The 26,028-nt window shown below is 49.9% G+C and overlaps 2 protein-coding genes and 1 long non-coding RNA gene across 5 annotated transcripts in view; 2 read left to right on the forward strand and 1 right to left on the reverse strand.

The window, feature by feature from the left end:
* Positions 1-127: 127 nt before the first annotated feature.
* On the reverse strand, positions 128-11,511 carry ETV7 (ETS variant transcription factor 7). 2 transcript variants are annotated; one of them, XM_071450270.1, is made up of 8 exons: positions 11,022-11,511; positions 7,678-7,795; positions 7,254-7,418; positions 6,150-6,257; positions 5,118-5,306; positions 2,859-3,001; positions 1,437-1,537; positions 128-1,014 (listed from the first exon to the last, which is right to left on the reverse strand). In XM_071450270.1, the coding sequence occupies exons 1-8, from the start codon at positions 11,025-11,027 to the stop codon at positions 900-902; spliced, it is 945 nt and encodes a 314-aa protein (XP_071306371.1). In that variant the 5' UTR covers positions 11,028-11,511; the 3' UTR covers positions 128-899. The 2 variants fall into 2 exon arrangements, with proteins under 2 accessions (XP_071306371.1, XP_071306372.1); XM_071450271.1 differs by lacking the exon at positions 7,678-7,795.
* A 1,501-nt stretch (positions 11,512-13,012) lies between these two features.
* KCTD20 (potassium channel tetramerization domain containing 20) overlaps positions 13,013-26,028 on the forward strand; it is a 36,139-nt gene continuing 23,123 nt past the window's right edge. Inside the window, exon 1 of one of the 2 annotated variants that reach the window (XM_071450272.1) lies at positions 13,013-13,164. In XM_071450272.1, coding sequence (XP_071306373.1) covers positions 13,082-13,164 — 83 coding nt within the window. In that variant the 5' untranslated portion in view covers positions 13,013-13,081. Of the gene's footprint in view, positions 13,165-18,535; positions 18,586-26,028 lie in introns of those variants that run through there. The other variant, XM_071450275.1, reaches the window with a different exon arrangement.
* LOC139601325 (uncharacterized) lies at positions 13,643-18,135 on the forward strand. Its single transcript, XR_011682871.1, has 2 exons — positions 13,643-16,202; positions 17,333-18,135. It is a non-coding gene; the product is annotated as an uncharacterized lncRNA (long non-coding RNA).

Here is a 26,028-nt window from a genome sequence, read left to right on the forward strand (position 1 = left end):
TTCAGCTGCTGAGCAGCTGCCAAAAGATGTTGGGGAGGAGATCTGGGTGCCCACAGGAGCTGTTTTAAATGAGGAAAGCTTGGATTTCCCAGTTTCAGACCTTCAGCAAGAAGTGAGATTTTCAACCTTACGGTCACAGCATTTTATTTCCTCTGTGGAAAGCAAAGTGAAAATAGTAGTGGGTATTTTCTGTTTTCACACACTCACATACAGACACTCTGTTCACTTCAGCTATTCCTGCTTCAAACTCAAAACAAATAATCACATATCTGACCACGGGTGGGGTCACATTTGTTACTGGCTTTGTTTCTTTTCACATTATTTAATCACAAAATTGATTACAAAAGTCATTAGCTGGAGAGAAAGGATTTAAAGTGAATACCAGCTATGGGCAACCATGGAGCTTCAGCCAGGCCTGATCCAGGCAGGTATTTCAGCACACTCCAAACCTTAATCCCAGGAGCAGAGATTCCAGCACGCACCAGGTTTGCAAGGTGCCCTCGCTCACAGCTCCCACTGCCCAAGCAGAGCAGCAGATGCTCAGCCCAAACTCCTGCTCTGTTCATCTCCCTGGAAGAACAGAGGGATCTTTGCCACAGGTTTGGACCTTAAAGACAAGCATCAAAATTTCAGAGCAAAAATATCCCATTCCCTCCCAAAGAGCAGGAGAGGAACCAGCAGAAGACCAGCCCACACATCCCCCTGTGCCTTGGGGCTGGGGGACACCTTCTGGGTGTGCTTTGCTAAAGAAGCCCCAGAGATGGCCCAGCTTTGGCTCACAGCAGGCTTTGAAATCCAGGCCAGCTCTGTCCTTCTGTCCAGGAGAGGCAAGAGACACCAGCCCTGCCCAGCAAAGCACAAGGGTCCCTGTGATGCACTCAAGTGAAGCCTCCAAAGATTTACTGTGGTGAAACCTCCACTGGGTCTTCCTTCAAATCTTCATGGTCCTCATTCTCCAGCTGCTCCAGTTTGCTGGATTTCTCATGGACAGCCTCCCCAGGAGTCCTCAAAAACCTGAAATACATTTTTGTGGTGACTTTCAGGGCATGTCCAAAGCCAGCCCCAAACCAGGCTGTAAATGTTGGAACCTTTGCCTTCAATAAGGCCAGGTTGGATGGGGCTTGGAGCAACCTGGGAGAGTGGAAAGTGTCCCTGGGCATGGCAGGGGATGGAATGAGATGAGTTTTAAGGTCCCTTCTCACACAATCCCTTCCATGAGTCTGTGATCAGCGGAGCTCTGGAGCTCAGAGGGGATTTGCCATCCCTGGGCTTTGCTGAGGATCCCAGGAGCACTGAGGTCCCAGCTGGCACAGGACAGAAACCCACGGGGGTGTGTGCAGGGGAGGATGTTGCTGGATGAAGCAGCTGCCAACATCTGGAGCTCATCACCTTCCCATGCCCCATCCATGCCATTTCTCTGCTCTGCTTCACCTCACCTGAACAACAGCTTCTGCCCTGGCTCCTTTTTGATGATGTTGAGTTTGTAGTAGTGTCTGAGAGCTCGTGACATCTTCTCATAGGTCATGTTCATCCGGTTCTGGAAGGAGAAGAGGGTTGTGGGGTGTTGAGCAGAAGTGAGCAACAAGTCCTGCTCTGGGTCTGTGTGCAGCAGGGCCTCACATGGGACACTGGAGGAGGTTTGGGGCATTGAGGGACCCTACCCCAGACTGGCTTCATGGTTTGCTTTCCAAGGGGTGAGAAAGGCCCACTTTAACCACCAGGCTGGCATCTCCCACTAACCTGTGGGACCCAGGACATCCCTCTGGCTGTCCAGGATGGCTGAGACCCCGGCCAGGGGGCTCAGAGACCCTGACACAGAGTCCAAGATGCCCCTGTGGGTTTGATTATGACCCGTGGAGCAAGTTACCAACCTTACATGAAGATCTGCAAACCACAATAGTTTAAGTAGAATAATAGTGAATTTATCACAAGCTGAAAAAGTAGATTTTAGGGTTTCTGGTATGGGGGTTCAGGAGGCAAGATGGAGGAACCTGGGTGTGTCCAGCCTTTCTCCTTCTTCTTCTTGGCCTCCATCTTCTGCTGTGATGGTGGCACTTTTATATTGGTTTAGAGTAGAAGCTCAGTGTCTAACAGAGGTGATGGGTATTGGAAAGTAATTGTAAATATTGTACAGGTAGTTTTTAGTATAAAAAGATAACACTGCCCTGGGGCAGGGAGAGTGCCTGGAACTGTCCTGCTGGATGGACCTGGGCAGGAGAAAGAATTTTATAGATAAGATGTGACCGTGTTCACAGGGGTTTTAGGATGAGGGAAGAGACGAGGATCTGACTCCATGTTTAGAAGGCTGATTCATTATTTTATGATATATATTACATTAAAACTATACTGAAAGAATAGAAGAAAGGATTTCATCAGAAGGCTGGCTAAGAATAGAGAGAGAAAGAATGAATAACAAAGGCTCTCTGTCCAAGCCAGCTGACTGTGATTGGCCATTAATTAGAAACAACCCCATGAGGCCAATCCCAGATGCACCTGTTGCATTCCACAGCAGCAGATAACCATTGCTTGCATTTTGTTCCTGAGGCCTCTCAGCTTCTCAGGAGGAAAAATCCCTAAGGAAAGGATTTTCCATGGAACATGTCTGTGACAATAAGATACAATAAACAACCTTGAGACCGAGAAATGAAGAGCTCTGACCCTTTCTTCAAACACCAGGCTGGGAAAACAGACTTTCTAACTTTTCTCAGGGTCACTCTGACCTGCCAGAGATCCTGACACTAACCCTGCAGCCCCCATGTCCCCCTCCCCAGCCCTGGGCCACGAGCTCTAGGGAACAGCTCACGAAAGGGGACAAATTCCTTCTCAGGGATGCCAGACTCCCTCTCAGTTGCACTCACCTTGTGGCTGCCCCAGAGCTGGGCCAGCCCGTTGGGGTTGACGACGCGGAACACCTTGGCCTCCCTGTCCTCCCACCGGATGTAGGGCTCGTAGCGGCGGTCGGCCAGCAGCCGGTACACGAACTCCCAGAGCAGCCTGCAGTCTGAGCAGGGGCAGCTGCTGGGCACAGAGCTGCAGTCTGAGCAGGGGCAGCTGCTGGGCACAGAGCTGCCACCCTGCCAGGCTGCCCCAGCAGCACAATTGCACACGTAGCAGCAGCAATGTCAGAACCCAGGTGTTGGAGCTCAGTGCATCCCTCTGGGTGTCCAGAGCTGCCAGGACCCTGCCAGGGGCTCAGAGACCCTGGCACACAGCCCAGGGCACCTGGGGGTTTGATTGTGACCCCTGGAGCAAGTTACCAGCTTTGTATGAGGACCTGAACGTCACAGAAGTTTGAATAGTATAATAATAAAATTATCACAGGGTGAAAATGTCGATTTTAGGATTTTTGGTATGGGGGTTGTGGGGACAAGATGGAGGAACTTGGGCATGTCCAGCCTTTCTTCTTCTTGGTCTCCATTTTCTGCAGTGATGCTGGCACTTTGGGATTGGTTTAGAGTAGAAGTGCACTGTCTAACATAGGTGATGGGTATTGGGAATTAAGTGTAAATATGTTCTATGTAGTTTGTAGTATAAAAGGACAACACCACCCCAAGGGCGGTCAGAGTGCCTGTGGCTGCCCTGCTGAGCAGACCTTGGCTGGGCAAAAAGAAAATTTTATAGCTAAGAATTAATAAACAACCTCAAGACCAAAAATTGAAGAGCTCTGACTCGTTCTTCGGACACGGGGGCCAAAACAGAGACACCCTGCACATCTCAGGGCTGCAATTAACAACCAAAACCCGAGACCCAGGAAATTCCTCTGCTGCCCTGGAGGGCTCCAGCCCCTGCCCAAGGGGCTCAGAGACCTTGGCACAGAGCCCAAGACCCCTGTGCCTTTGATTTAGCCCTTGGAAAAAACAATTACCAACCTTTATATGAAGAATTACAAGTCAAGAGAGTTTAAGTAGAATGATAGTTGGTCACAGGGTGTTGCCCTGATTTTTTAAGATTTTCTAAGCCTTCTGCTGTTTACATTCTGGTAGGAAACTTTCTCACACACTTTCTGTAAATAACTTATTGTTTTGCATTCTTTTATAGAAGAAGAGAAATTTGATGGACTGTTGGTTTGCCCAGTGTCATTGCAGAGGTGGCACTTTCACCCTCCAGTCCACAGTCTCTTTTAGAAAACTATAAATGTTGGAGTCAGAAAATAAACTTCCCTTTTCTTCACCTTGAGAGCAGCAGTGTGTGAGCTCGTGTTCTTTCATGTCCTGTAGCGACATCAGGGTGAAAAACAGATTTTTGGGGTTTTTAGAATGGGGGTTCAGGAGGCAAGATGGAGGAATCTGGGTGTGTTCAGCCTTTCTCCTTCTTCTTCTTGGTCTCCATCTTCTGGGTGATGTTGGCATTTTTGGATTGGTTTAAGGTAGGAGCTCACTGTCTAACATAGGTGATAGGTATTGGGAAGTTATTGTAAATAATGTACAGGTAGTTTTAATATAAAAAGATAACACCAGTGTGCCTCAACCTGACCTGCCAGACAGACCTCGGTGGGTCAGAGAAAGAATTTTATAGATAAGAAACAATAAACAACCTTGAGAAGGAGAATAGAAGAGTTCTGACCCCTTCAACTGCCAGGCTGGGAAAAGAGACTTTCTAATGTATCCTGGGGTCCCTGTGACCAGCAGAGACTCTGAGATGACAATTGTCACTACAGTCACTGTCACTATGACAATTGTCACTAAATAACATGCCATGGACACAAAGGTGAAAAGAGAGTTTTTAATTGCTGACTCGAACATTTATAGATTTCTAAAAGTGACAGTGCCACCTCTCCAATGACACTGGACAAACTAACAGTTTAATATATTTTTCTTCCTCCATAGCAGAATGCAAAACAATAAGTTATTTACGTAAAGTGTGTGAGAAAGTTTTTTACCAGAATGTAAACATCAGAAGGCTTAGAAAATCTTAAAAAATCAGGGCAACAGACAATAAATATAAGAGCACAGAGCTCAGGCACAGCACTTTTTCTGCAAGATCTCAGAGCAATTACAATTTTTCAGGTGGAAACTGAGGTGGAAAAGCACGGAATGAGGGGAAGGGAGACAGATGGGCAGACAGGACAAAGCACCATCTCACTTCCCCAAGGAACAAGGCCATAAATTCATAATTACCTGCAATTTTCCCATCCACTGGGGCCGACAGGGTAGCAGGAAAGGAGCAGATGGCACCTGGCCTGCAGCTACTCTCTGAGCTGTGGGGGGAGAGGTTCAGTGGCTGCGTGTGGCTGTGGAACAGGGGCTGCTCTGCACAGCCCAGCCACGAGGAAACAGCTGGGGCAGCCTCAGCACTGCAGTCTGCACCTGCAAAAAAACCCCTCATAATCACCCTGGGGTTCATTAGGGTCCCAGACCTTGCAAAGCCCTGAAACAGGAGGGGAGGGACAGCCTGGGGTGGTTATCAGGTGGGACCAGCCCAGCAGAGGAGGAGGATGCTGAGGAAAGCCTGGGATTTTCCTAAGGCTGGTGCAGCACAAAGTCCAGGGAGGGTTAGAGGAGATGTCAGGTAGGGTGAGGGTCAGATACAGAAAAACTGGCATAGGAAAATGCCCCAGAGCAGAGGCATCCCCTGGTAAATTGTTGTGGGGACTTAATATGTTAATTACCTTGCATAGGAACCAGTAGGAGAGCCCAGGAAAGTGCTCCCAGGTCCACCTCCACACACATCCAGCCTCTGAGACCAATCCAGCCCCACCCTAACTCCTACCTGGGTCCCCCAAGGGCACAAAGAAGCCTCACTGGCCCCCACCAACCTCACCTGGGCCCTCTCCCCACCCCATCCCCTGACCCAGCAGCTCTGTGTAAGCTCAGCCCCAGCTCCTCAGCCCTTTCTATGCTGCAGGATTAATCTCCAGCAGGGCTGTGCCTCTGCCTGGCTTTGACCCTCCCTGATCCAAATCTCAGTCTGCAGGCAGATTTCTTAGGGAAGTCACAGCATTGCCAGTTTGCCACAGACCCCCACAGCACTGATTCTGAGCTGCTGCATCTCTGCAAATTCCCAGCTGGCCTGGACTTTGCTGGGCCTGGTTGCCTCTCTCAGGATGGTTCCAGCAGGCTCAGCTCCAAGCCCCAGGTGTGTGCAGCCAGGCTGGTTCTGCCTGCTGGACACTGCTTGCTGCTCTCCCAGGATATTTTCCCCCATCATACCTTCCTCTGTGCTCCTGGCTTTCCTGAAGGGTGAGTTCAGCAAGGGGCTGCACACCAGAGCTCTTCTCTGAGTTTTAATGAACTGGAGTATTTCATAAAGCACATCCCCTGCAGGGAGGGAAACTCTGCTCAGATGCCTTTGGATAATGGTTTGAATAATGTTGCTGAGATTCTGAACTACAGTGTGGGGTTACTCCCCATCCCAAAGTGTTGGAATGTTGGGGGACACAAGACAGAGGATGCACTTTGGAGCTGGTTAACAAAAGAGATTTGATAACAGGATGCCTTGGCAAAAGCAAATGGAACTTTGAAAATTGGACCTGGATTGCAAGAAGATTCAATCAAACAGGTTACCAGAAAAAGAAAATCCCATTAAACTCTGCAAGCAAGAGATGTTGTTATATGCATAAGTTTGTGTATGTGATTTTAACCTAATCATTGCAGGACACATTACTATTCTCCCTGAAATAGTACATAAGTGCTTGTATCCCACAATAAAATTGGATTCTGATCACCGAGTCAGTCCCCTGTCTCTCTCCATCACTGACACCAAAGTATTTGCAGTTCAGATGGACCAGAGAAAGGAAGAGCTGTCCTCATCTCCAGCACAAAACCTGCTCTGCTGGGACCCACTGAGCCCTGTCAGCAGAGTGCTCCTTGTGCTGGGATGGTGCTCACAAACCCCTGGGTCCAACCTGAGCTGGGAGCTCAGTGTCTGAAGTCCTCCTTGCTGAGGATACACAAGGCTTTGCCATTCATTTCAAACTTAATAACCCATGGATATTCTCTTTTCAAGGTATCAAGTAACAAAGAGCCTTATAGAGTAAACAAGAGGATCAAACACCTATAGTGCTTGCAACACATTAGAGAAAATCAAATAAAAAAATAAACTTCTATCTGTTTTTAAGTTACCCATTAACTTGACCACTGTAAGATTATTAAAGTTTCCGTGGCTTCCTGGAATGTGCACCACGTGTACTTTGCATGATGGAAAGACAGTGAACAAGCAGAGACCTGTGCTCCTGCTGCCCAGTGCAGCACTCCCTGGACTTCCCTGATCCCCACCTTGTGCTGGGATGGTGCTCACAAGCCCCTGGGTCTCACCTGAGCTGGGGGCTCGGTGTCTGAAGTCCTCCTTGGTGAGGATGCACAAGGCTTTGCCGTTCATTTCGAAGCTGCTCTGCTCAATGGGCCGCAGGGAATATTCCCTCTCAGCCCATCGCAGCCAGTGCATCACATCATCCTTGCTCCACAGGGAGGGCTGGATTCCTGAAACCAGGAAAACACCTCTGGTCTCAAACTGCTGAGTGGCAGGGTGGGGTTTCTTCTCCATCACCAAACTTTCCCTCTATATTAAACACTCATGGGTCAAAAACACCACAAAGAGAGAAAATGAACCCTGAGGAAGCCTTGTCCCCCTTGCCAGCAGGGAATGGTCCCTGGGTGGGACACCATGGCTGTACCCACCCTGTCCCACCCCATGGCAACTCCTTTTTGAGCAGCACTGACTTGCTTGGCCTCTACTCACTCAGCCTCCCTGGAAGCCTGAAGATCTGCCCAGTGCTGATGGGTGAGGGTCTGGCCTGGGGTGGGGGCGGTACTGACACGGCCACCACGGGGCTGGAGGAGCTGATGGTCACTTTGCCCTGGGGAAGAGATCAGATACATCAGGGGGAGAAATTCTGGTACTGCCTTTGCTTTGGAGGTGCCTCCATGTCCTGCAATGCCAAGCAGACTGTATTCTATTTGCCATCTGGATGCCAGTTGTCTTCTGTTCATGGGCATTTTCCTTATCTCTTCCACACCCACTCCTCCCTCCAGGGCGACATCTGCCGATAACAGCCATTGAATGTCCCTGCATGGCTGATAAGAGCTACAGCATCCCATTGGGAGATGTGAGCCCAGAGGGAGGAGCCAAGCATTCCTACCTGGATATAATCTGGAGATTCTGGAACACCAGCCAAGCATTCCTACCTGGATATAATCTGGAGATTCTGGAACACCAGCACAGCTTCTGCACTGGATTGCCCAGATGAACAGCAGCTGCCTCTGCCCCTGGATCTTCAGAGGCAGAGACTGCACCTTTCTCCAGGATCCCTGCTCCAGCAGAACCAGCCCTGGCACTGCAGGAGGGCTGAGCCACAATTCCAATGGTTCTGCTGCCCACACCCTGACCCACAGGGTGTCAGGCTGGGTTCTGACTCTGGCAGTGTTGGTTTGGTTCACTGCATTGTTTATTTTATCATTTTATTTTCTTCCCTAGTAAAGAACTGTTATTCCTGTTCCCATATTTTTACCTGAGAGCCCCTTAATCTAAAATTTATAGCAATTCAGAGGGAGGTGGTTTACATTTTCCATTTCAGGGGAGGCTCCTGCCTTCCTTAGCAGACACCTGGCTTTCCAAACCAAGACACTCCACCTGCTCCAGCATTTCCTGACTGCTTTCTCATAGCAGTGTGATGTGATGTGTGTTATTTTTGTATTAATGATGGATGAATGAAGTGACCAAAACCCTTAGGTTTTTAGAAGGTAAATGTAAATTTTATTAGACACTATGTATTCTTTTGCAGATAGTTATGATAAAGTTGGACTTGATTGGTCTTTAATTAATACTCTTTATACTATTGGTTAATTAGGAATAACACCCTTATTGTAAATATTTTATAAGTAAACGATATGTTTAAAACACTAGTTGTAAAGATTAAGGATTATTTTAATTCTTTTTCTGAGAATTCTTTCCCTCAAGAATTACTTTCTCAAACTTCCCAGAGTAATGCTTGGGAAAGTTTTTCTGATTCTTTCTCTGACCAGACTTTCAGCAACCACGGATGTGATGTTTTGTCTACAGTTCTTCCTCACACTTTTCCAGTCCCTGGTTGCCAAGAGATCCCTTTCTCCAGCTCTTTAGCAGAGGAACCTGCCCTCATTCAGGCTTTGGATGGGGGTTATCCATCCTCTCTCCCCATGGCTGCAGGGAAATGGGAGATGGAGCTAAGGCTGGCAGAGCCTGCAGTGCCTGTGCTCCTGCAGGACTCTCTGATGCTCAATGGATGCTCAAGGTTTTAGGAGAGCACTTCAGTTCTTTAGAGCTGTTAAAATAAACCTGGCAGTGCTTTGATTTTGTCTTGAAAACACCATATGGAGAGAGATCTCTCACTCTGTCCCCAGGGATCATTTGGGCATAAGTGGAAATGGCCATCCCATGGTTTAGGGAGGTGCAAGCTCCTCTTGTTCACTCTCCATGGAGTTCTGGCCCCCCTCAAGAATTTCTTTCCCTCTCAGTCAGGGCATGTGAGCCAGAAGGGAGCTCAGATCCTGCTTCCAGCCACATCGAGATCTTGAAATATTACTGGCAGCCAAGCAGATAATGTTTCCCCTTAAAAACCTATTAATGTGGATCCCAGCAATTTCTCAGCTTCGCTCACTGGAAAATTAACAATTTTGCTGTCAAATGGTATTTTCTGAAGCAGTTACCAACTCTGAGCACTTCAGGCTCAGGCAGGCTTTTGCAGATGATTTAGAGCAGCCAACCCCTGACTGTGTGCAGGCAGAGGAGTTGAGCCCTCTGAAAATGAGGGTGAGGAGATGGGAGCTGGACACATCTTAAATGCAAAGCTGAAGCTCCCAAAATCAGGAGAAGAGGAGCCAGGAGCAATACAGTGCATCAGTCCAGGGAAAATGCTTCCCTGGGTGTTACAGCAGGAGGAAGGCAGCAGGTGGTGGGAGGATTTCTGAATTCTGAAAATTCTGAAAATTTCAGAATTTCCCTTCTGAAAAAGAAGGACAATTTGGTGGTCACTGGACTGGATTTAAAAAGCAGGCAGCTACATGACACTGCATGAAGAGAAAGTGAGACCCCAGAATAAACTCTGAGCACATTTGGCAGCAACACAAACTGTCTTTCAGATTCACTCTAAGCAATAAGCCATGGGGAAAATAAAAGTGAAAGAAATCAGCCGTGTATTTTATCTAGAACTCTCTAAAAGTTATTTTAATTTTCTCCCATCGACGTGACTCCCTTACTAACAAGATTTACAGTAAAACCAGAACAAATCTGGTATTTTTCTTGCTCCTAAAGATTTCTAGGCCTTGGGATACATTCTGAATTTTTATTATGTTATACTAATTTTATGTTCTTGCTTTTATCCCTGCTTAGCTGCTTTCACTCTTTTCTGAGATGTTTGGGGGTTTTTTTTGCTTCAAGAGGAAATACTGTCCTTGGGGGTGTTCGAGTGGGAAAGTGAGAAAAAGCAGGGTGAAAAGGAACCCCCAGATGTGTGAGAGGAGCTTTTTGCTCAGAACTCAATGTAGGAGGAGAGGCTCCCAGCTGCTCTGGGCTTTGTGAGGTCCTTTGGAGGTGGGCTAGGGGGTCACCCCCCAGGGCATGAACTTCCAGCAAATTTTGTCCTGGTTTGGGGCAAATTTGTGAGAAATGAGCACCATGAGCCAACATATACAGCCTCCTTATTGCCACTTGTACTTCCATAAATTGTGTACTCTGCCAGTTGTGGAGTGCAGCGTTAAAAACTCCGCGGACAGATGCCAACAGTAATTCTGGTGAGACCTGAGCAAGTCTGTCCAGCAACAGTTTCAACTGTTTTCTGTACTCCACAAACACTGCTTCATCTTCACCCTCATTTTCAAAATTATATTCTTCATCGTATATCAACTTCTTCATAGCACCCAACATGATTTGCCTATTTGAATTAGCTTTCTGTTGGTCTGCCAGTCCTGAAGGCACAGAACATCACACCCAGCATAAACAGAACACACGAGCGGGGATACAAGCATCATAACGAGCCCGAAGCGAGGAGGAGAAATCCCGAGAGGGGCCGGGGAGGAGGGAGGACAAGGACCGGGGCCGGCTCCTACCTGCATGGCCGGTGGCCGGCCCGGTGCGAGCGGAGCCCGCAGCGCTCCGCTCCCGTCCCCGCGCCGCGATCCCGGCGAAAAACGAAATCGAAACGAGCGGGAGTCCCGGGAGAGAGCCGGGGGCAGAGCCCGGGGCCGGGTCCTGCTCCCCCCGCCCCCGCCGGGGCCCCGCGGCTCGTCCCGCTCCGCCCGGTACCGAGAAAGCACCGGGAACCTCCTGCTCCCGGGGCCCCGCTCCGCCCGGTACCGGGAAAGCACCGGGAACCTCCTGCTCCCGGAGCCCCGCTCCGCCCGGTACCGGGACAGCACCGGGAACCTCCTGCTCCCGGGGCCCCGCTCCGCCCGGTACCGGGACAGCACCGGGAACCTCCTGCTCCCGGGGCCCCGCTCCGCCCGGTACCGGGAAAGCACCGGGAACCTCCTGCTCCCGGGGCCCCGCTCCGCCCGGCACCGGCACCGCACCGGGGAACCTCCTGCTCCCGGGACCCCGCTCCGCCCGGTACCGGCACCGCACCGGGGAACCTCCTGCTCCCGGGGCCCCGCTCCGCCCGGTACCGAGACAGCACCGGGAACCTCCTGCTCCCGGAGCCCCGCTCCGCCCGGTACCGGCACCGCACCGGGGAACCTCCTGCTCCCGGGGCCCCGCTCCGCCCCGTACCGGGACAGCACCGGGAACCTCCTGCTCCCGGGGCCCCGCTCCGCCCGGTACCGGGACAGCACCGGGAACCTGCTGCTCCCAGGGCCCCGCTCCGCCTGGTACCGGCACCGCACCGGGGAACCTCCTGCTCCCAGGGCCCCGCTCCGCCTGGTACCGGCACCGCACCGGGGAACCTCCTGCTCCCGAGGCCCCGCTCCGCCCGGTACCGGAAAAGCACCGGGAACCTCCTGCTCCCGGGGCCCCGCTCCGCCCGGTACCGGGAACCTCCTGCTCCCGGGGCCCCGCTCCGCCCGGCACCGGCACCGCACCGGGGAACCTCCTGCTCCCTCTAGCCCGCGGCTCGCCCCGATCCGCCGGTACCGGCACCGGGAACCTCCTGCTCCCGGGGCCCCGCGGGCCGACACACTCCTCCTCCTCCTCCTCCTCCTCCTCTTTCGGGAGGACGGAGCGATCCCGGGACACGCCGGGAGCAGCCCCAGGAGCGGGGTTCGTCCTTTCTCTCCCCCAGGGGGAAAGGGGGAAAGCGGCGCAGCGGTCCCGGAGCAGCGGGAGGTGGGAGCACACCGGGAGGTGCCCACCGGCCCCCGAGCACACCCGGGGATGTGTGGGCACACACGATGTGGGGTTCTACGGGTAATTGGGAGGGGCTGGGATGGGCTTTGAAGGGACTGGGAGGGACAAAAAATACACTTTTAGGAACAAAAAGGGCACTGGGAGGCCACTGGGATGGTAATGGGATAGAGTGGGATGGACTGGGAGTGACTGGAATAGATTTGGAGGGCACTGGGATAGACTGGGAGTGACTGGAATAGATTTGGAGGCCACAGGGATAAACTAGAATGAGCTGGGAGTGACTGGGATAGATTTGGAAGGCACTGGGATGAGCTGGGAGTGACTGGGACAGACTTGAAGGGGATTGAATGGGATTTGGGAGGGATTGGACAGGACTGGGAAGGACTGTGAGGCATTTTTAGGGACAAAAAGGGCACTGGGAGTGGACTGTTAAGGCACTGGGATAAACTGGAGGGACAAGAAGAGGACTTTTAGGAACAAAAGGGGCACTAGAAGGGCTCTGGAACCACCGGGGGGCACCGGCATAGACTGGAATATACGGGGATGAACTAGGAGGGGGGTGGATGGAACTGGGAGGCGCTTTTAGGGACAAAAAGGGGCTGTGGGAGGGGACTGGGATAGACTTAGAGCGGAGTGGATGGGACTGGGAGGCGTTTTAAGGACAGAAAGGGGCTGTGGGAGGGAACTGGGAAGGAACTGGGAGGGGACTGGGCTGGACTGGGAGGGCTCCGCTCCCCGCAGGCACCGCCCCCTCTCGCCCCGCCCCCTCCTGCTCTATCGGTTCCCATTGGCCAATTGGGGAAGCCAATCACGGAACTTATCCAATCAGATGGCGGCGTGGGCGGCGGGCGGGGCTCAGAGGCGGGGCCCCGCCCACCGCCCGCCTGAGGGAGCGGCCGCGGCGGGGACGGGGTGAGTGAGGCCTCGGGGGCGCGGGGGGCAGTCGCGGACTCCGCGGGGCTTTGGGGGCCCCTTCTCGCTCTCCTCTGACCTTCTGGGGGTCTTCTCCGTGCTCTCGGTGCTTTGAGGGCGGTTATGGGCCTGGGGGCGTCCGCAGTGCGCTCTGTGTCCGGAAAAGGGGGTTGGGGGGGGGGCTTTCCTGGCCCGGCGGGCTTAGAGGATAGTGCGGGGCCGAGAGGGGTCTGGGGGTCACAGGAGACAGGAGGAGAGGGCTTGAGGGGCTCGCTGGGGGTCACAGGGGGCTCTGTTGTTGTGAATGGGCTTTGGAGGGGGTTCGGGGGTATCTGGGGATCACAGGGGACATGGATGAGGAGTCTGGGGGTGTCTGGCTATCTCAGGGGATGTGGGGCTGAGGGAGTGACTGGGGGTCACACGGGATATGCTGGAGTGGGATGTGGGGCTGAGGGGGTGTCTGGGGGTCACAGCAGACTCTGTTGTTGTGAATGTGCTTTGGAGGGGCTGGGAGAGCTTTGGGGGCTGCTCTGAGGGTGTTTGGGGACAGAGCATTGTGTGCACTGACAGAGGCCATCTGTGAGGATGGGGGTGCTGCCACCCTTGTGGTGTTCACTTACAAAGGGGTCTTTGGAGCGTCTCCTACCCTCTGTGTTTGGTGGGGGGCTGGGGCTGTTATCCCTGGGTTAGCACTGCATCCTCGTGTTCCTGAGGTGTTCGCGTTTTCCTGGGCTGTGTGCGAGGCCGGGGCTGTGCCCGGTGCCCTGTGCTGTGTCCACCACCCCCAGAATGGAACCAGCCTCCCCTTGGGGTACTGGCTGGACACACACCACCCTCCTACACGTGTTCTGGGGCTCTAGGCTGGTGCAGTGTTGTTCTTAAACGTGTTTTTAGGCTTGGATTAACCTTCCTTTTCATCCCTCTTTTCTGGCCCCACTGTGCTTTGAAAGGAGCAGGAATTTCTTAGGGGTTTTCCCCTAAATGGGTGAGGGGAAATGAGTGGGTGAAACCTCAGTCCACCTCTGCTCATAGGCACATTTGTGTGTCAGCTGTGATCCTGCCTGTCTCTGTTCTGCCATCTCAGTGACCCGAGGCTCTTCAGGGAAGGGGTGATAAAAATGCAGTCTTGGCTATGAGGTTTAATAAGACCAAGGTCCAGGTGCTGCATCAGGGCCAGGTCAACCTCCAGTATCAATCCAGGCTGTTGCCTCAATCCATGAGTTGCTTGGACATGCCCTGGTCAGGTGTGTTGGACCCAGAACCCCCAGAGCCCTGGGCTGCTCCCCCAGTGTGGGCAGCAGAGGAAGGGGGGTTCTCCTTCTCTGCCCTGCTCAGGTTGGATTCCACCTGCAGACCTGCCTGCAGCCCTGGGGTCCAGTACAGGAAGGACATGAAGCTGTTGGAGGAGACCACTGAGATGATCAAAGGGATGGAGCAGCTCTGCTGTGAGGAAAGGCTGAGATTTGGGGTTGTTCAAGCTGGAAAAGAGAAGGTTTGGGGTGACTCTACTGTGGCCTTCCAGGAGCTGAAAGGTGTCTGCAGAAAGATGGGGAGAAACTGTTTACAAGGGCCTGGAGTGGCAGGACAAGGGGGAAGGGCTTCACCCTGACAGTAGATTTAGATGGGATATTGGGAAAAAAATCTTCCTGTGAGGGTGGTGAGGCCCTGGCAAAGGTTGCCCAGAGCAGCTGTGGCTGCCCCAGGCCTGGAAGTGTCCAAGGCCAGGCTGGACAGGGCTTGGAACAGCCTGGGACAGTGCAAAGTGCCCCTGTCCATGGCAGGAGCTGAAACCGGATGAGCTTTGGGGTCTCTTCCCACCCAAACCATCCTGGGATTCTGTAACCCTGGGAGATTGAGAACCTCTGTAGGGAGAGTGTTCTGAATTGTTTTGCCAGGGTTCCTGCACCCCAAATCGTGTTGTAGCTGTAGATTATGGCAGAAAGTTCACCTGTGATCCCTTGAGAGCCTCATGCTCAGCTCAGTGCAGTCCTTCCTGCTGGCACAAACAGCTCATGGCAAGGAAGTTGTGTCTGGGATCAACAGGAACCCTGAGCTTTCCCTGTTCAGGTGTGTCCTTGTTTACCCCGTGCAGGGGCTGTGGGGCTGCACTGCCCACAGTCACCTGCCTTGGAGGGTTGTAAATACCTCAGGGCTCAGTTCTCAGAAGTGTTTTCAGTGATCTGAGCATCAAAACATGAATTATTTGGGTCAGGAACTGTGGGTTAATGTGTAGGCAAAGCTGCTTGTGAGAGTTATTATTCTCCAGACTGGATTTCCATGTGCCTTTATTATTATTCTGTTTAGGGAAGCAGCCTCCTTCTGCTAAAATAAATACACTGTTTATAGCATAACTCTGTACTTACATCACTAACAAATGCTCTTTTGCAGAGCAGCCTGTACAACAATTGTCTTTATTTTCCATAATAACATCCATGTTCTGATCTTATGGCTGAAATGCAGCAGCTTATGTAAACCAAGGGAAGCCTGTGCAGAAGATTGTCTAGACTCACTTCAACTTATCTTCAAGCCATTAAGGACAGGTTAAAGTAAGTTCTGCTGTCATGGAAATAGGCATGTGCTGATTTTTTGGTGTTTGTTTCAAGACAGACTAATTTGCAGCACATGAAATGCTTTTTGATCTCTTTTGATGCTGTCTTGTGCTGCCAGAATTAAAGAGGATGAGTTTTATGTTTGATTTGGGCTTGAAAGGAATGATCTTTCTGGTAGGAGTTCATTACATCATTTTATTTTGGGGGAGCTGTCTGTTTTGTAGTTGCTCTCTATAAATGAGTGGAGTTCAGTGAGCTCAGTCAAGCTGCAGGGGCAGCTGGAAGTTGTAGGTGAAAGAACCCAACTGGTTATTTCTCTATAAATGAGTGGAGTTCAGTGAGCTCAGTCATGCTGCAGGGGCAGCTGGAAGAAGTTGTAGGTGAAAGAACCCAACTGGTTATTTCTATCCTTCTAACAGTGCTGAGAACCAAGTAGCAAAGTCATTTGAGCTGTTGGATGTGAAGTGCCTGTACCTGCAGACAGAGAAAGTGAATGTGGGGTTTTCTTGGGCTTGTTTATTTTCTGGAAGGGTTTGGGGGCAGTTCTTGAAGTGGCAGATAAGAGTAATTCCAGAAGCCTCATCACTGGCTGTGCTAACAGAAATGTACATCTGAGATCCATCTAGAGCTGCTGGATGTGTCCAGTATAAAATCACTCCAGGTTACACTTTGCTTTCTGTCCGGCCGTCTGTCTTTGTTGTCTGTCCTGCCGTCTGTCTTTGTTGTCTGTCCTGCCGTCTGTCTGTCTGTCTGTCCGTGCCCAGACACAGGTAGGGTGGTTCTGGGGCAGCCCACACTTCAAAGGACGAGTCTGGACTCTTCAGTTTCTCGCTCTTCACATTGTTTATTATTTCTTATCTCCAGAATTTTCTTTCTGACCTGCAAGGCAGCCAAGGGCACTCTGCCCACCCATGGGGTGGTCATGTCTTTTTATACTAAAAACTACATATATCATATTTACCTTTATTTCCCAATACCTTCCACCCATGTTAGCAAGTGCACCTTCACCATGGACCAATCCCCAAGTGCCAACATCACCACAGAAAATGGATGACAAGAAGAAGAAAGAAGGACAAGACACACCCTGATCCCTCCATCTTGTCTCCATAACCCCCCTGTACCAAAAACCCTAAAATCTCTATTTCACCCTGTAAATGCATCATTCCTGCACCAGTCACTCCCAAGTGACTCTCATGTCCCCAAACAGGTGGCACATCCCTAGAGGGGTCGAAATCAAGCCACCAGACACTCCTGGCAACATTCCAGGATTTCTGTGCCCCCCCAAGGGTTCTCTGGGTAACTCTGGCCATCCAGAGTGATGTGCTGAGTTCCCACAGCTTTCCTGTGCTCCAGAGGTGTCCTTACCTGAGCTCTGCACACCAGTCATCAATATTTGCATCCCCAAAGTATTTTTAACCATCAGGCTTGAGGAACTCTCTTACTTCAGCTGATTGGATCATAAATCTGATCTTACCTCAGTCTCTTTGAAGTACCTTCATGTTTTGGCATGCTCAGTCCTGCCTTCTCAGAGTCCAAGAGCTTTCATAACCACTTGCCTGGAGTTTTCTGTTCAGGGTATTGTAACATTTTTTGTGTGGTGACTCAGTCTGTCTTTACAGGTCATGAGGAGTAAGAATCATCATCTCATTTTATCAGTTGATACTTTCAGCCCTTTCAGAGTCTGGGCCATGCCAGGGTGTGTTTGGCACTCGACCTCATCTTGAACTCGTTCCATGTGCCCACGACAGGCAGCCAAGTGTTCAGTTCACTGTGTAGCAGTACATTCAGAAGAATCAAAGTATAATATTGCTTAAAACTCTTGCTGTTCATTCTACTTAAACTCCTGAACACCCAGAAGCAGATAATTTGGGTGTAGAGATAAGTAAATAACATTTCACCCTGTGTAATGAATTTGCTGTAAGGCTCCAGTGCTGTAGTTCACAACACCTTTGTCCCCCTTTGCCAAAAGCTGTCATCACCAAGGGACATTGGCCAGGCAGTGGGACTGGATTAATAATTGCATCACAGAGCTGCAGAGGCTGTTTGGAAAGGCACTGCACAATGAAAGGCCAACTCAGCAGCCAAATGTGGGGGAAGGAGCCTTGCAGCACTCCTGAAATAGCACCTGTGAGCTCTCTCTTTGGTGCCTGTGCTTGCCAAAGCCACTGTCGAAAATTCTTCCTCCTCCTAGAAAGTCCCATCCTGCCTAATTAATGCAAAGTGAGTCTTCTGAAAGCTTCAGCTTGGGATGGACGCTGGAACTGCTGTGTTCTGCTTGGAGATCCCAGAGGAGTGTGTGGATAATGAGCTCTTCTTTACAAGAAAAGTGCTGAGTTGGTGCCTGCTGATAAAAGTCACTTGAGCTGTCTAAAAGATCTGATTTTTAAATGAGTTTCTTAATAAAAAGTGAATTTAGCCAGAGGATCAGTGCATTACTGGCTAATTTAACCCACATCTAGACAAGCAGCACAACAAACATCTTTTCTGTGGGGGAAAATCTAAAAGAATGGGGAACCATCAGCATTTTTTTCTTCATTTATTCATAAATAGCATAACTAAAGCTAAGTAAAGTTTAGAAATTACCAATTTGGTGTCATTAATATTGTTGTAGAAACAGTTTGATTGCAATATCTGGTTTTGGGGGAGACCTGGCCAGGCTGCTGATGAAAGCCACTCTGATTTCAGGTTTCTCATCCTAATATCCCCTCCAATTCCAACATGACAGTGGGGTAGCACTGCTGGACCATCTTTGCCAAGGTTGGTGCAGTTTTGGGTCTGTGGCATTTGCTTGGCCTTGCCATGTGAATTGTTCACTGAACAACCTCCTGTTCTGAGCCATGAGAGTGCACAGAAGCTGGGACTTGGAATCCAGGTAGTGGGGAGGGGATGTGTACTGGGAGTGTTACAATAATCACAGGTGCTGAAGTCCTGGGACCTGCCTTTCCCTGTGTTATTCCATCACTTTTCACACCCATTTCTCCCCCTGTGTCTTGCTGCAGTTCTAATTTGCAGTCACAATGTGTCCTCCAGCCTCTTCACTGGCCCCTGTGGGTTTGGATCCACTTTTTGGAGCACAAAAGAGCACTAAGGACTTTTGAAGGGCAGCAGGCCCATAAGCACAGGCCTGAAATTGAGAAGGAAAATCGATGTCTGTTAGTCTTGGAGGCAGCATTGAACATGGGCTGTAGCTGCTGAAGCTCAACATTCAGTAATTTCTTCTACAATTTATGATTGTTTTTTTCTTCTTGCCCTCAGAACAACCTCAAATGTGTTGTGTGCAGCTGTTAAAAATTGTGTTAATCCATGGATTGCTCCTGGGAGCAGGAATGTTCAGCCATTGCTTTGGTTTTACTACTGAACACACAAATACACAAATACCCTTGTGAACCATAAAATGGAGCAGTCATATGGATCCCACTGTCAGAGTGCTGAGGATTACTCAGCTTTTTACTGCAAGAATAAAAAGCTGCCCGAGATTCAATTCAGAAGTAGCCAAAAGAAGCAATAAAAAAGAGGTGATAGAAATGGACTAAAGATAGAGAAATGAGAGTACAGCTCTGTGTCAGGTCTGCCTCTGCCATCTGTGGACAAATAGTCTAGATTAGAGTGTATTAGTCAGTCCTGCTTTCAGTGGCAGCAGCATTTCCAAGAACTGGGAAATGAATGCATTTCCAGCTCCCATACAACAGTGCTGTGTCCCTGACCTGTGCTGGGTGTCAGAGTTCAGTCCATTGAATCAGGAAGTTTTCAGAAGGAGGCAGAGCTTGGCAGCCACAGAAACAGGTGAAGTGACCCTTGTGACAGCAGTGGAAGTGGTGTGTAACAGTTAATGATTGCTGCTGCCACCTGGGTTGCATGCAAAGCTTTGGCTACGTAGCTTTGCAAAACAGATGAGGAAGATGTAAACAACAAGGCCAATGTCGGGTCCGTCTGTCTGTCTGTCTGTCTCTGCCCCGACACGGGTAGGGTGGTTCTTGGGTGGCACGCGATGCAATGGACGAGTCTGGACTCTTCAGCTTTTCGATCTCCAGGTTGTTTATTATTTCTTATCTACAAAATTTTCTGTCTGCCCAGCACAGGTCTGATCTGCAAGCAGTCACAGGCACTCTCTGCCCACCCACGGGGCGGTCATGTCTTTTTATACTAAAATCTACGTACACAATATTTACCTTTATTTCCCAATGCTTTTCACCCATGTTAACAAGTGCACCTTCACCATAAACCAACCCCCAAGTGCCAACATCATCACAGGAGATGGAGGACAAGAAGAAGAAAGAAGAAGGACAAGACACACCCTGATCCCTCCATCTTGTCTCCATAACCCCCCTGTACCAAAAACCTTAAAGTCTATATCTCACCCTCTAAATGTGTCTCTTTTACACCTTGTACTCTAAAGTGATTCTCTTGTCCTCAAACTCTTGTTACTTCTGTGGATGGGTCAAAATCAAGCCACCAAACACTCTTGGCAACATTCCAGGATTTCCGAGACCCCCAAGGGTTCTCCTGGCATCTCTGGACATCGGGAACGATGTGCTGAGATCCCACAGCCATGTTTAATAAGAGAAGGGTTTTCAAGCAATGTCATTCCTGGGCTAGAAGGCATAGCTGAGTCCCTTGGAGCCCAGCTCTGGCTCGCTGTGCTGGGACAGCAGCTGGTCACATCTCCTGAAATGAATCTGGGAGCCCACCTGATGCCACTGCATGTCCTGTAAACTGTCAGGATTAAGCATCTGCTCCACTTGGAGCTCTATGCTCAGTTTAATAATCATTCACATGAATTTTTTTCTAAGTGGTGCCTGGTTTGTAACTGAATGACTGCAATTCTCTGGTTTTTCTGGTAGCTCAGATGAACTGGAGTGAGAGGTCCACAAAAGATGGAAAAGGCAGGAAGAGAGAAAGTGATGGCAGCAGCAGAGTTTCTGGATGGACTGGAGATGAGCACAGTGGATTTTCTCAGTCTCTCAGTTCATGTGCTCACTATCATCTGCTAGTTCAACATGACTGGAACAAATAATGGAGAAAAATAGAGTAAGGAAGCTTTAACCTCCATGAAAGTGAGCTCATTTCTTCTTCCTCTGGGCAAGTGGATTAAAAATCGTGGTGTTACATAATCTCTACCCACAGAAAAGCTTCTGTCTGCCTGGAATGTTATCTGCTGTGGCAGTTGGTGCTTATGAATGAGTTCCCTAATCCATTGACACAAACGTTCCAGCAGGCATTTGCAGGCTTCCCTGTGGTCTGATGCTTGCTGAGGAGCCCTTAGTCAGGTGTCAGGGGCTGATCCAGCCTCAGGAGATGGATGTTACATAGAAAAGGCCTTTAAACTGATAGGGGTTTTGGAAAAAAAGACTTTACTGCCTGTCCTGGGAAAGGAATCCAACTAAGGAATGGAAAAGAAATAGAGATTATTAAAATCTCAGGTTTTGATTGCAGTTAAAGTTTGATTTCTTAAATCCATGGAGTTTCACATACATGAGCATAACCTGGCCTTTTTCTATAGGATCCAATTTTTCTTTTTCCTTTCAGACTGACCAAGTTACAAATATGAAAAATCATAAGATGGTTCAGTTGTGTGCAAATGAGGCGATTCAGGTATATTTGGGAAGTGGTTCAGCTTTAATGTAAAGCACCCAAAGATCACAAGGTTTTGCCCATATCCAAGCTTTGCTGAGATGCATCCTGAGCATGTGTAAATCAGCTAATGTTGGGCTCTCTGGGGACAGGCAGGTTTTAGCTTTTATTGTAAATGCTGGCATCTCTGCACTCAGCTGGGCTGATTTCAGAGGTCCCTTTGAGTGCAGTCAAACCCATCGATTGGGATGCTGCACTAATGGAGAGAAATATTGATCATGAGCATTTCTTGGGCACGTGGGAGAGGAGAGGAGAGGAGAGGAGAGGAGAGGAGAGGAGAGGAGAGGAGAGGAGAGGAGAGGAGAGGAGAGGAGAGGAGAGGAGAGGAGAGGAGAGGAGAGGAGAGGAGAGGAGAGGAGAGGAGAGGAGCTTTCTCATTCCCAGCACTGTCTCCTGTTTCACATCCAGTAGTCGGGCTGCAGCATCTCTGCTCCTGTCCCAGCTCAGGGGGAGGCTGTAGCAAAGTCATTTGAGCTGTTGGATGTGAAGTGCATGTGCCTACAGACAGAGAAAGTGAATATGGGGTTTTCTTGGGGTTGTTTGTTTTCTGGAAGGGTTTGGAGACAGTTCTTGGAGTGGCAGATATGATAGTGTCAGCTGATTAGTAGGAAGGATATGATTCCAACTCCTTCTCAGCCAATGAATAGGACAAATAAGTTGGTGATGATTAGGATGAGTAGAGCAATTAGGAAGAATAGTAGGTAGGTGGAAAATTTTGTGATATAGGGGTCTGAAGCTATAGATCATGTTGCAAATAGTAGGATAGATCATGATACAAACAGTGCAATGGAGTTCTTGGAGTGGCAGATAAGATAAGTAATTCCAGAAGCCCCATCACTGGGAGTGATCACTGTCTCCAAACCCCTCCAGAAAACAAACAACCCCAAGAAAACCCCATATTCTCTTTCTCTGTCTGTAGGCACATGCACTTCACATCCAGCAGCTCAGATGACTTTGCTGCAGCCTCCCCTGAGCTGGGACAGGGGCAGAGGTGCTGCAGCCCCATTGCTGATGTGAAACAGGAGACAGTGCTGGCAATGAGATGTGCTGGCTGGGGAGGGCACTGTGCCAGCTCTGCCACTGCTCCTGCTGCTCTGGGACGGGAGGTGCCCCCACAGGGCTGAACAAGGTGGCTTCAGGAAGGCCAGAGTGAGTTCATTTGATGCAAGGAGCTGTGCTGATGTGCAGTTTGGCTGTCAGGCCCAAGGAGTGATAAACAGCTGGGTTGGAGGAGGTCAGCTGGGGTTGCTGTGCACAAGATACTGAAGTGAAACCAGTCGAAGGATTTCTGTTAGCTTGTGCTGGCTGAGCAAGGGGGAAGCTGGGTTTGTTTATTGATAATTATGAAGCTGTGGAGAGCTTTGTGCATTAGCACTGGGCCATATTTAAACAGTATCCTGTCTGTCAGATGTCCCTGTCGCAGACATCTTTCATGAAAAATCCTTTCTTAGGATTTTTCCTTGTGAGAAGCTGCAGTTTTCAGCAACCAAAGTAAACAATGGTTATCTGCTGCTGTGGAATGCAACAGGTAATTAGTCTCCTGTGGGTGTTTAGATTTCTTGACCACTCATGGCAGAGCTGGCTCTTGCTCTGTCTGAGACACAGATCTTTGTTATTCATTCCTTTTCTATTCTTAGCTTAGCTAACTGCTAAAGAAACCTTTCCTTTCTATTTCTTTTTAGTATAGTCTTAATGTAACCTATATCATAAAATAATAAATCAAACCTTCTGATCATAGAGTCAACATTCTCGTCTCTTCTTCACCCTGAAAACCCTTGTGACCACAGTCACATGTCCCTATTACAAAATGTTCTTTGCCAAGATCATGGGCCTCTCTTTTTTAAAGTTGGATTTGAAAATCAATTGTTTTCAGAAAATTGGTTAATATGCCATGGCTGTGGCACCTCTGTGTGTCATTCCAAGAGCATTTTGAAGGTGTTCTGAACAGCTATGGGAAATGCCACTTCACCACTTGGAGAGTAGAATGATTGCATTTCTGAGAGATGAACTAATTCTTAGTGCAGAAAATAGAGTGTTCTCCAGCCTCTCACCCTGTGTGCTGCAGAAACTTAGTGCTGTCTTGAATTAGAAAGCTGTCACAGCTGAAGTAAAAATAACAACTCAAAACAAAACCTCCTGTGAACCAGACTGAGAGCCATGAGCCCTAAAGCTTTACTTGTGGAGCAGCTGAGCCCTGACAGGAGCATCCCAGCCCCTCGTGCTGCCCAGGCCGTGTCTGGCACACAGGGCAGGAGGAAATGTTCCCCTGCTGGGACCTCTGCTTATGGGAGAGGTGCTCAGGTTCAGCAGGAGCAGGACATTGATGGCTTGTGTCTTCACTGACAAAGGCCACCTGGTTTCATGCAGGTCATGTGAAGAGCTCTGAAATGTTCCAGTGTGGTCAGGACTGAGTTGGAATCCTCAGGGTGGAGGGAGCTGCTTTGGGGACATTTATAGACCCTTTAATTAGCAGGCTCTGCAGGAAAACCTATCTTCTTGTTAATCTTTATTAAAATCACACATTTCAGCTCTACTGCTGAAAGATGCTCATGAATTTGAGATTCTCTTGGATTATTCAGCAGAAGAGGGAATATCCCTCACAAGGACAGGCTTTGAAGACCATTTCCTTGAAATAAGTAACTTTTAAAAATTCCTGGAATTTCTTTGGCTCGTTATCTTCGAGATAGACACAAAACCAGCTACAGTTTTGGCTTGAATATTGCTGGGTTCTCTCTTGTCAAGGTAAAAACAGGCCAGAGAGGCCTTTTCTGGAGTACACTTCAATTTTAGAACTTTCCCCTTTCAAGAGTGACCTTATCCAGTCCCCAAATGGACACCTTCCATCAGCACCAACACCTCATTATGTGTGTTGAAATAGGCATCTTCTCTGCTTTTTCAATTTTGTATTTTTTTTTGTGGTATTTCCCTTTTTTTTACTCCCTCAAAATAAGGCTCCAGCTCCTGACTAATTTTGCTGTAATGCTGCACTAGCCAAATATTTTTGTGGAAGAATTATTAGTCATAGAAGAAAGAATGTAATGAAATATTCTTAGAAAGTGTTCTAACTATGCTTGACATGTAAAATATTTATCCAGGCGTGTAAACAAAGCAAGAGGTGTCTTGCCAATGTCCCCTTGTAAACCTTGGCTGGTTTGAAATCATGAACTGTTTTGCAGTTCTTGAAAATAAGGTATCAGGTTCTGTGCTGACATGAATTGGCACAGTGCTAATGGTTGGCCTCACCTAGATGAAATTGTAGCCCCTGCTCTTGCCTTCCTCTAAATAAAATCAGGAGGTGTTTTCCAAAGAGCTGCAATTGTGCTAAATAAAACTCCTGGGTTTATTTTGGTTTTGGATTACTCAGTATTACTTGCAGTTACTGTGAAAGGAGCCTCGTGTTTGTTTTGCTTTTTCTTATTGTCTGTATCTTAATGAGAATGAAAGCATGTGTCTGATTCAGAGAGCTCTGTTCTTTCTAAGGACAGCACTGATAATGTCCCCTTTGTGCCTCAGCTCAGAGGAGCCTCTCTGCCCTTGCACAGGAAAATCCAGCTGTGCTTTACCTGAACAAGCTTCCAGCAGCTCTTTGGTGAGGTAGGGCAGTGCCCATGGGCATGGCACATAATGCCCCTGCCAGGGCCCTGTGCCAGCCTGAACCAGCCCAGACTGGGGGCAATCCCAGGGCTGGGGACATCCCAGTCAGTGGGGACACCCCAGTCAATTGGGGACACCCCAGTCAGTGGGGGACACCCCAGTCAGTGGGGACACCCCAGTCAGTGGGGACATCCCAGTCAGTGGGGACACCCCAGTCAGTGGGGGACACCCCAGTCAGTGGGGGACACCCCAGTCAGTGGGGACATCCCAGTCAGTGAGGGACACCCCAGTCAGTGGGGACACCCCAGTCAGTGGGGACACCCCAGTCAGTGGGGACACCCCAGTCAGTGGGGACATCCCAGTCAGTGGGGACACCCCAGTCAGTGGGGACACCCCAGTCAGTGGGGGACATCCCAGTCAGTGGGGACACCCCAGTCAGTGGGGACACCCCAGTCAGTGGGGACACCCCAGTCAGTGGGGACATCCCAGTCAGTGGGGGACATCCCAGTCAGTGGGGACACCCCAGTCAGTGGGGACACCCCAGTCAGTGAGGGACATTCCAGGGCTGGGGACATCCCAGTCAGTGGGGGCAATCCCAGTCAGTGGGGACACCCCAGTCAGTGGGGACATCCCAGTCAGTGGGGGCAATCCCAGTCAGTGGGGGACATCCCAGTCAGTGGGGACACCCCAGTCAGTGGGGACATCCCAGTCAGTGGGGACATCCCAGTCAGTGGGGACACCCCAGTCAGTGGGGGACACCCCAGGGCTGGGGGACAGCCCAGTCAGTGGGGACATCCCAGTCAATGGGGGCAATCCCAGTCAGTGGGGACATCCCAGTCAGTGGGGACACCCCAGTCAGTGGGGGACACCCCAGTCAGTGGGGACACCCCAGTCAGTGGGGGACACCCCAGTCAGTGGGGACACCCCAGTCAGTGGGGGACATCCCAGTCAGTGGGGGACATCCCAGGACTGGGGACATCCCAGTCAATGGGGACACCCCAGTCAGTGGGGACATCCCAGGACTGGGGACATCCCAGTCAATGGGGGCAATCCCAGTCAGTGGGGACATCCCAGGACTGGGGACATCCCA

The sequence above is a fragment of the Agelaius tricolor genome, unplaced genomic scaffold, assembly GCF_023055355.1.
Source record: "Agelaius tricolor isolate 1412-34295 unplaced genomic scaffold, bAgeTri1.0.p SCAF_30, whole genome shotgun sequence".
NCBI lineage: Eukaryota > Metazoa > Chordata > Aves > Passeriformes > Icteridae > Agelaius > Agelaius tricolor.

What these genes read in the sequence shown, in the direction of transcription:
- ETV7 (XM_071450270.1), bottom strand. An exon ending in AGCCAGGAGCACAGAGGAAG is followed by an intron (nt 5,307 to 6,149) that starts GTATGATGGGGG and finishes GTTTTTTTGCAG; the next exon opens with GTGCAGACTGCAGTGCTGAG. An exon ending in GGGCAGAAGCTGTTGTTCAG is followed by an intron (nt 1,015 to 1,436) that starts GTGAGGTGAAGC and finishes AATGTATTTCAG; the next exon opens with GTTTTTGAGGACTCCTGGGG.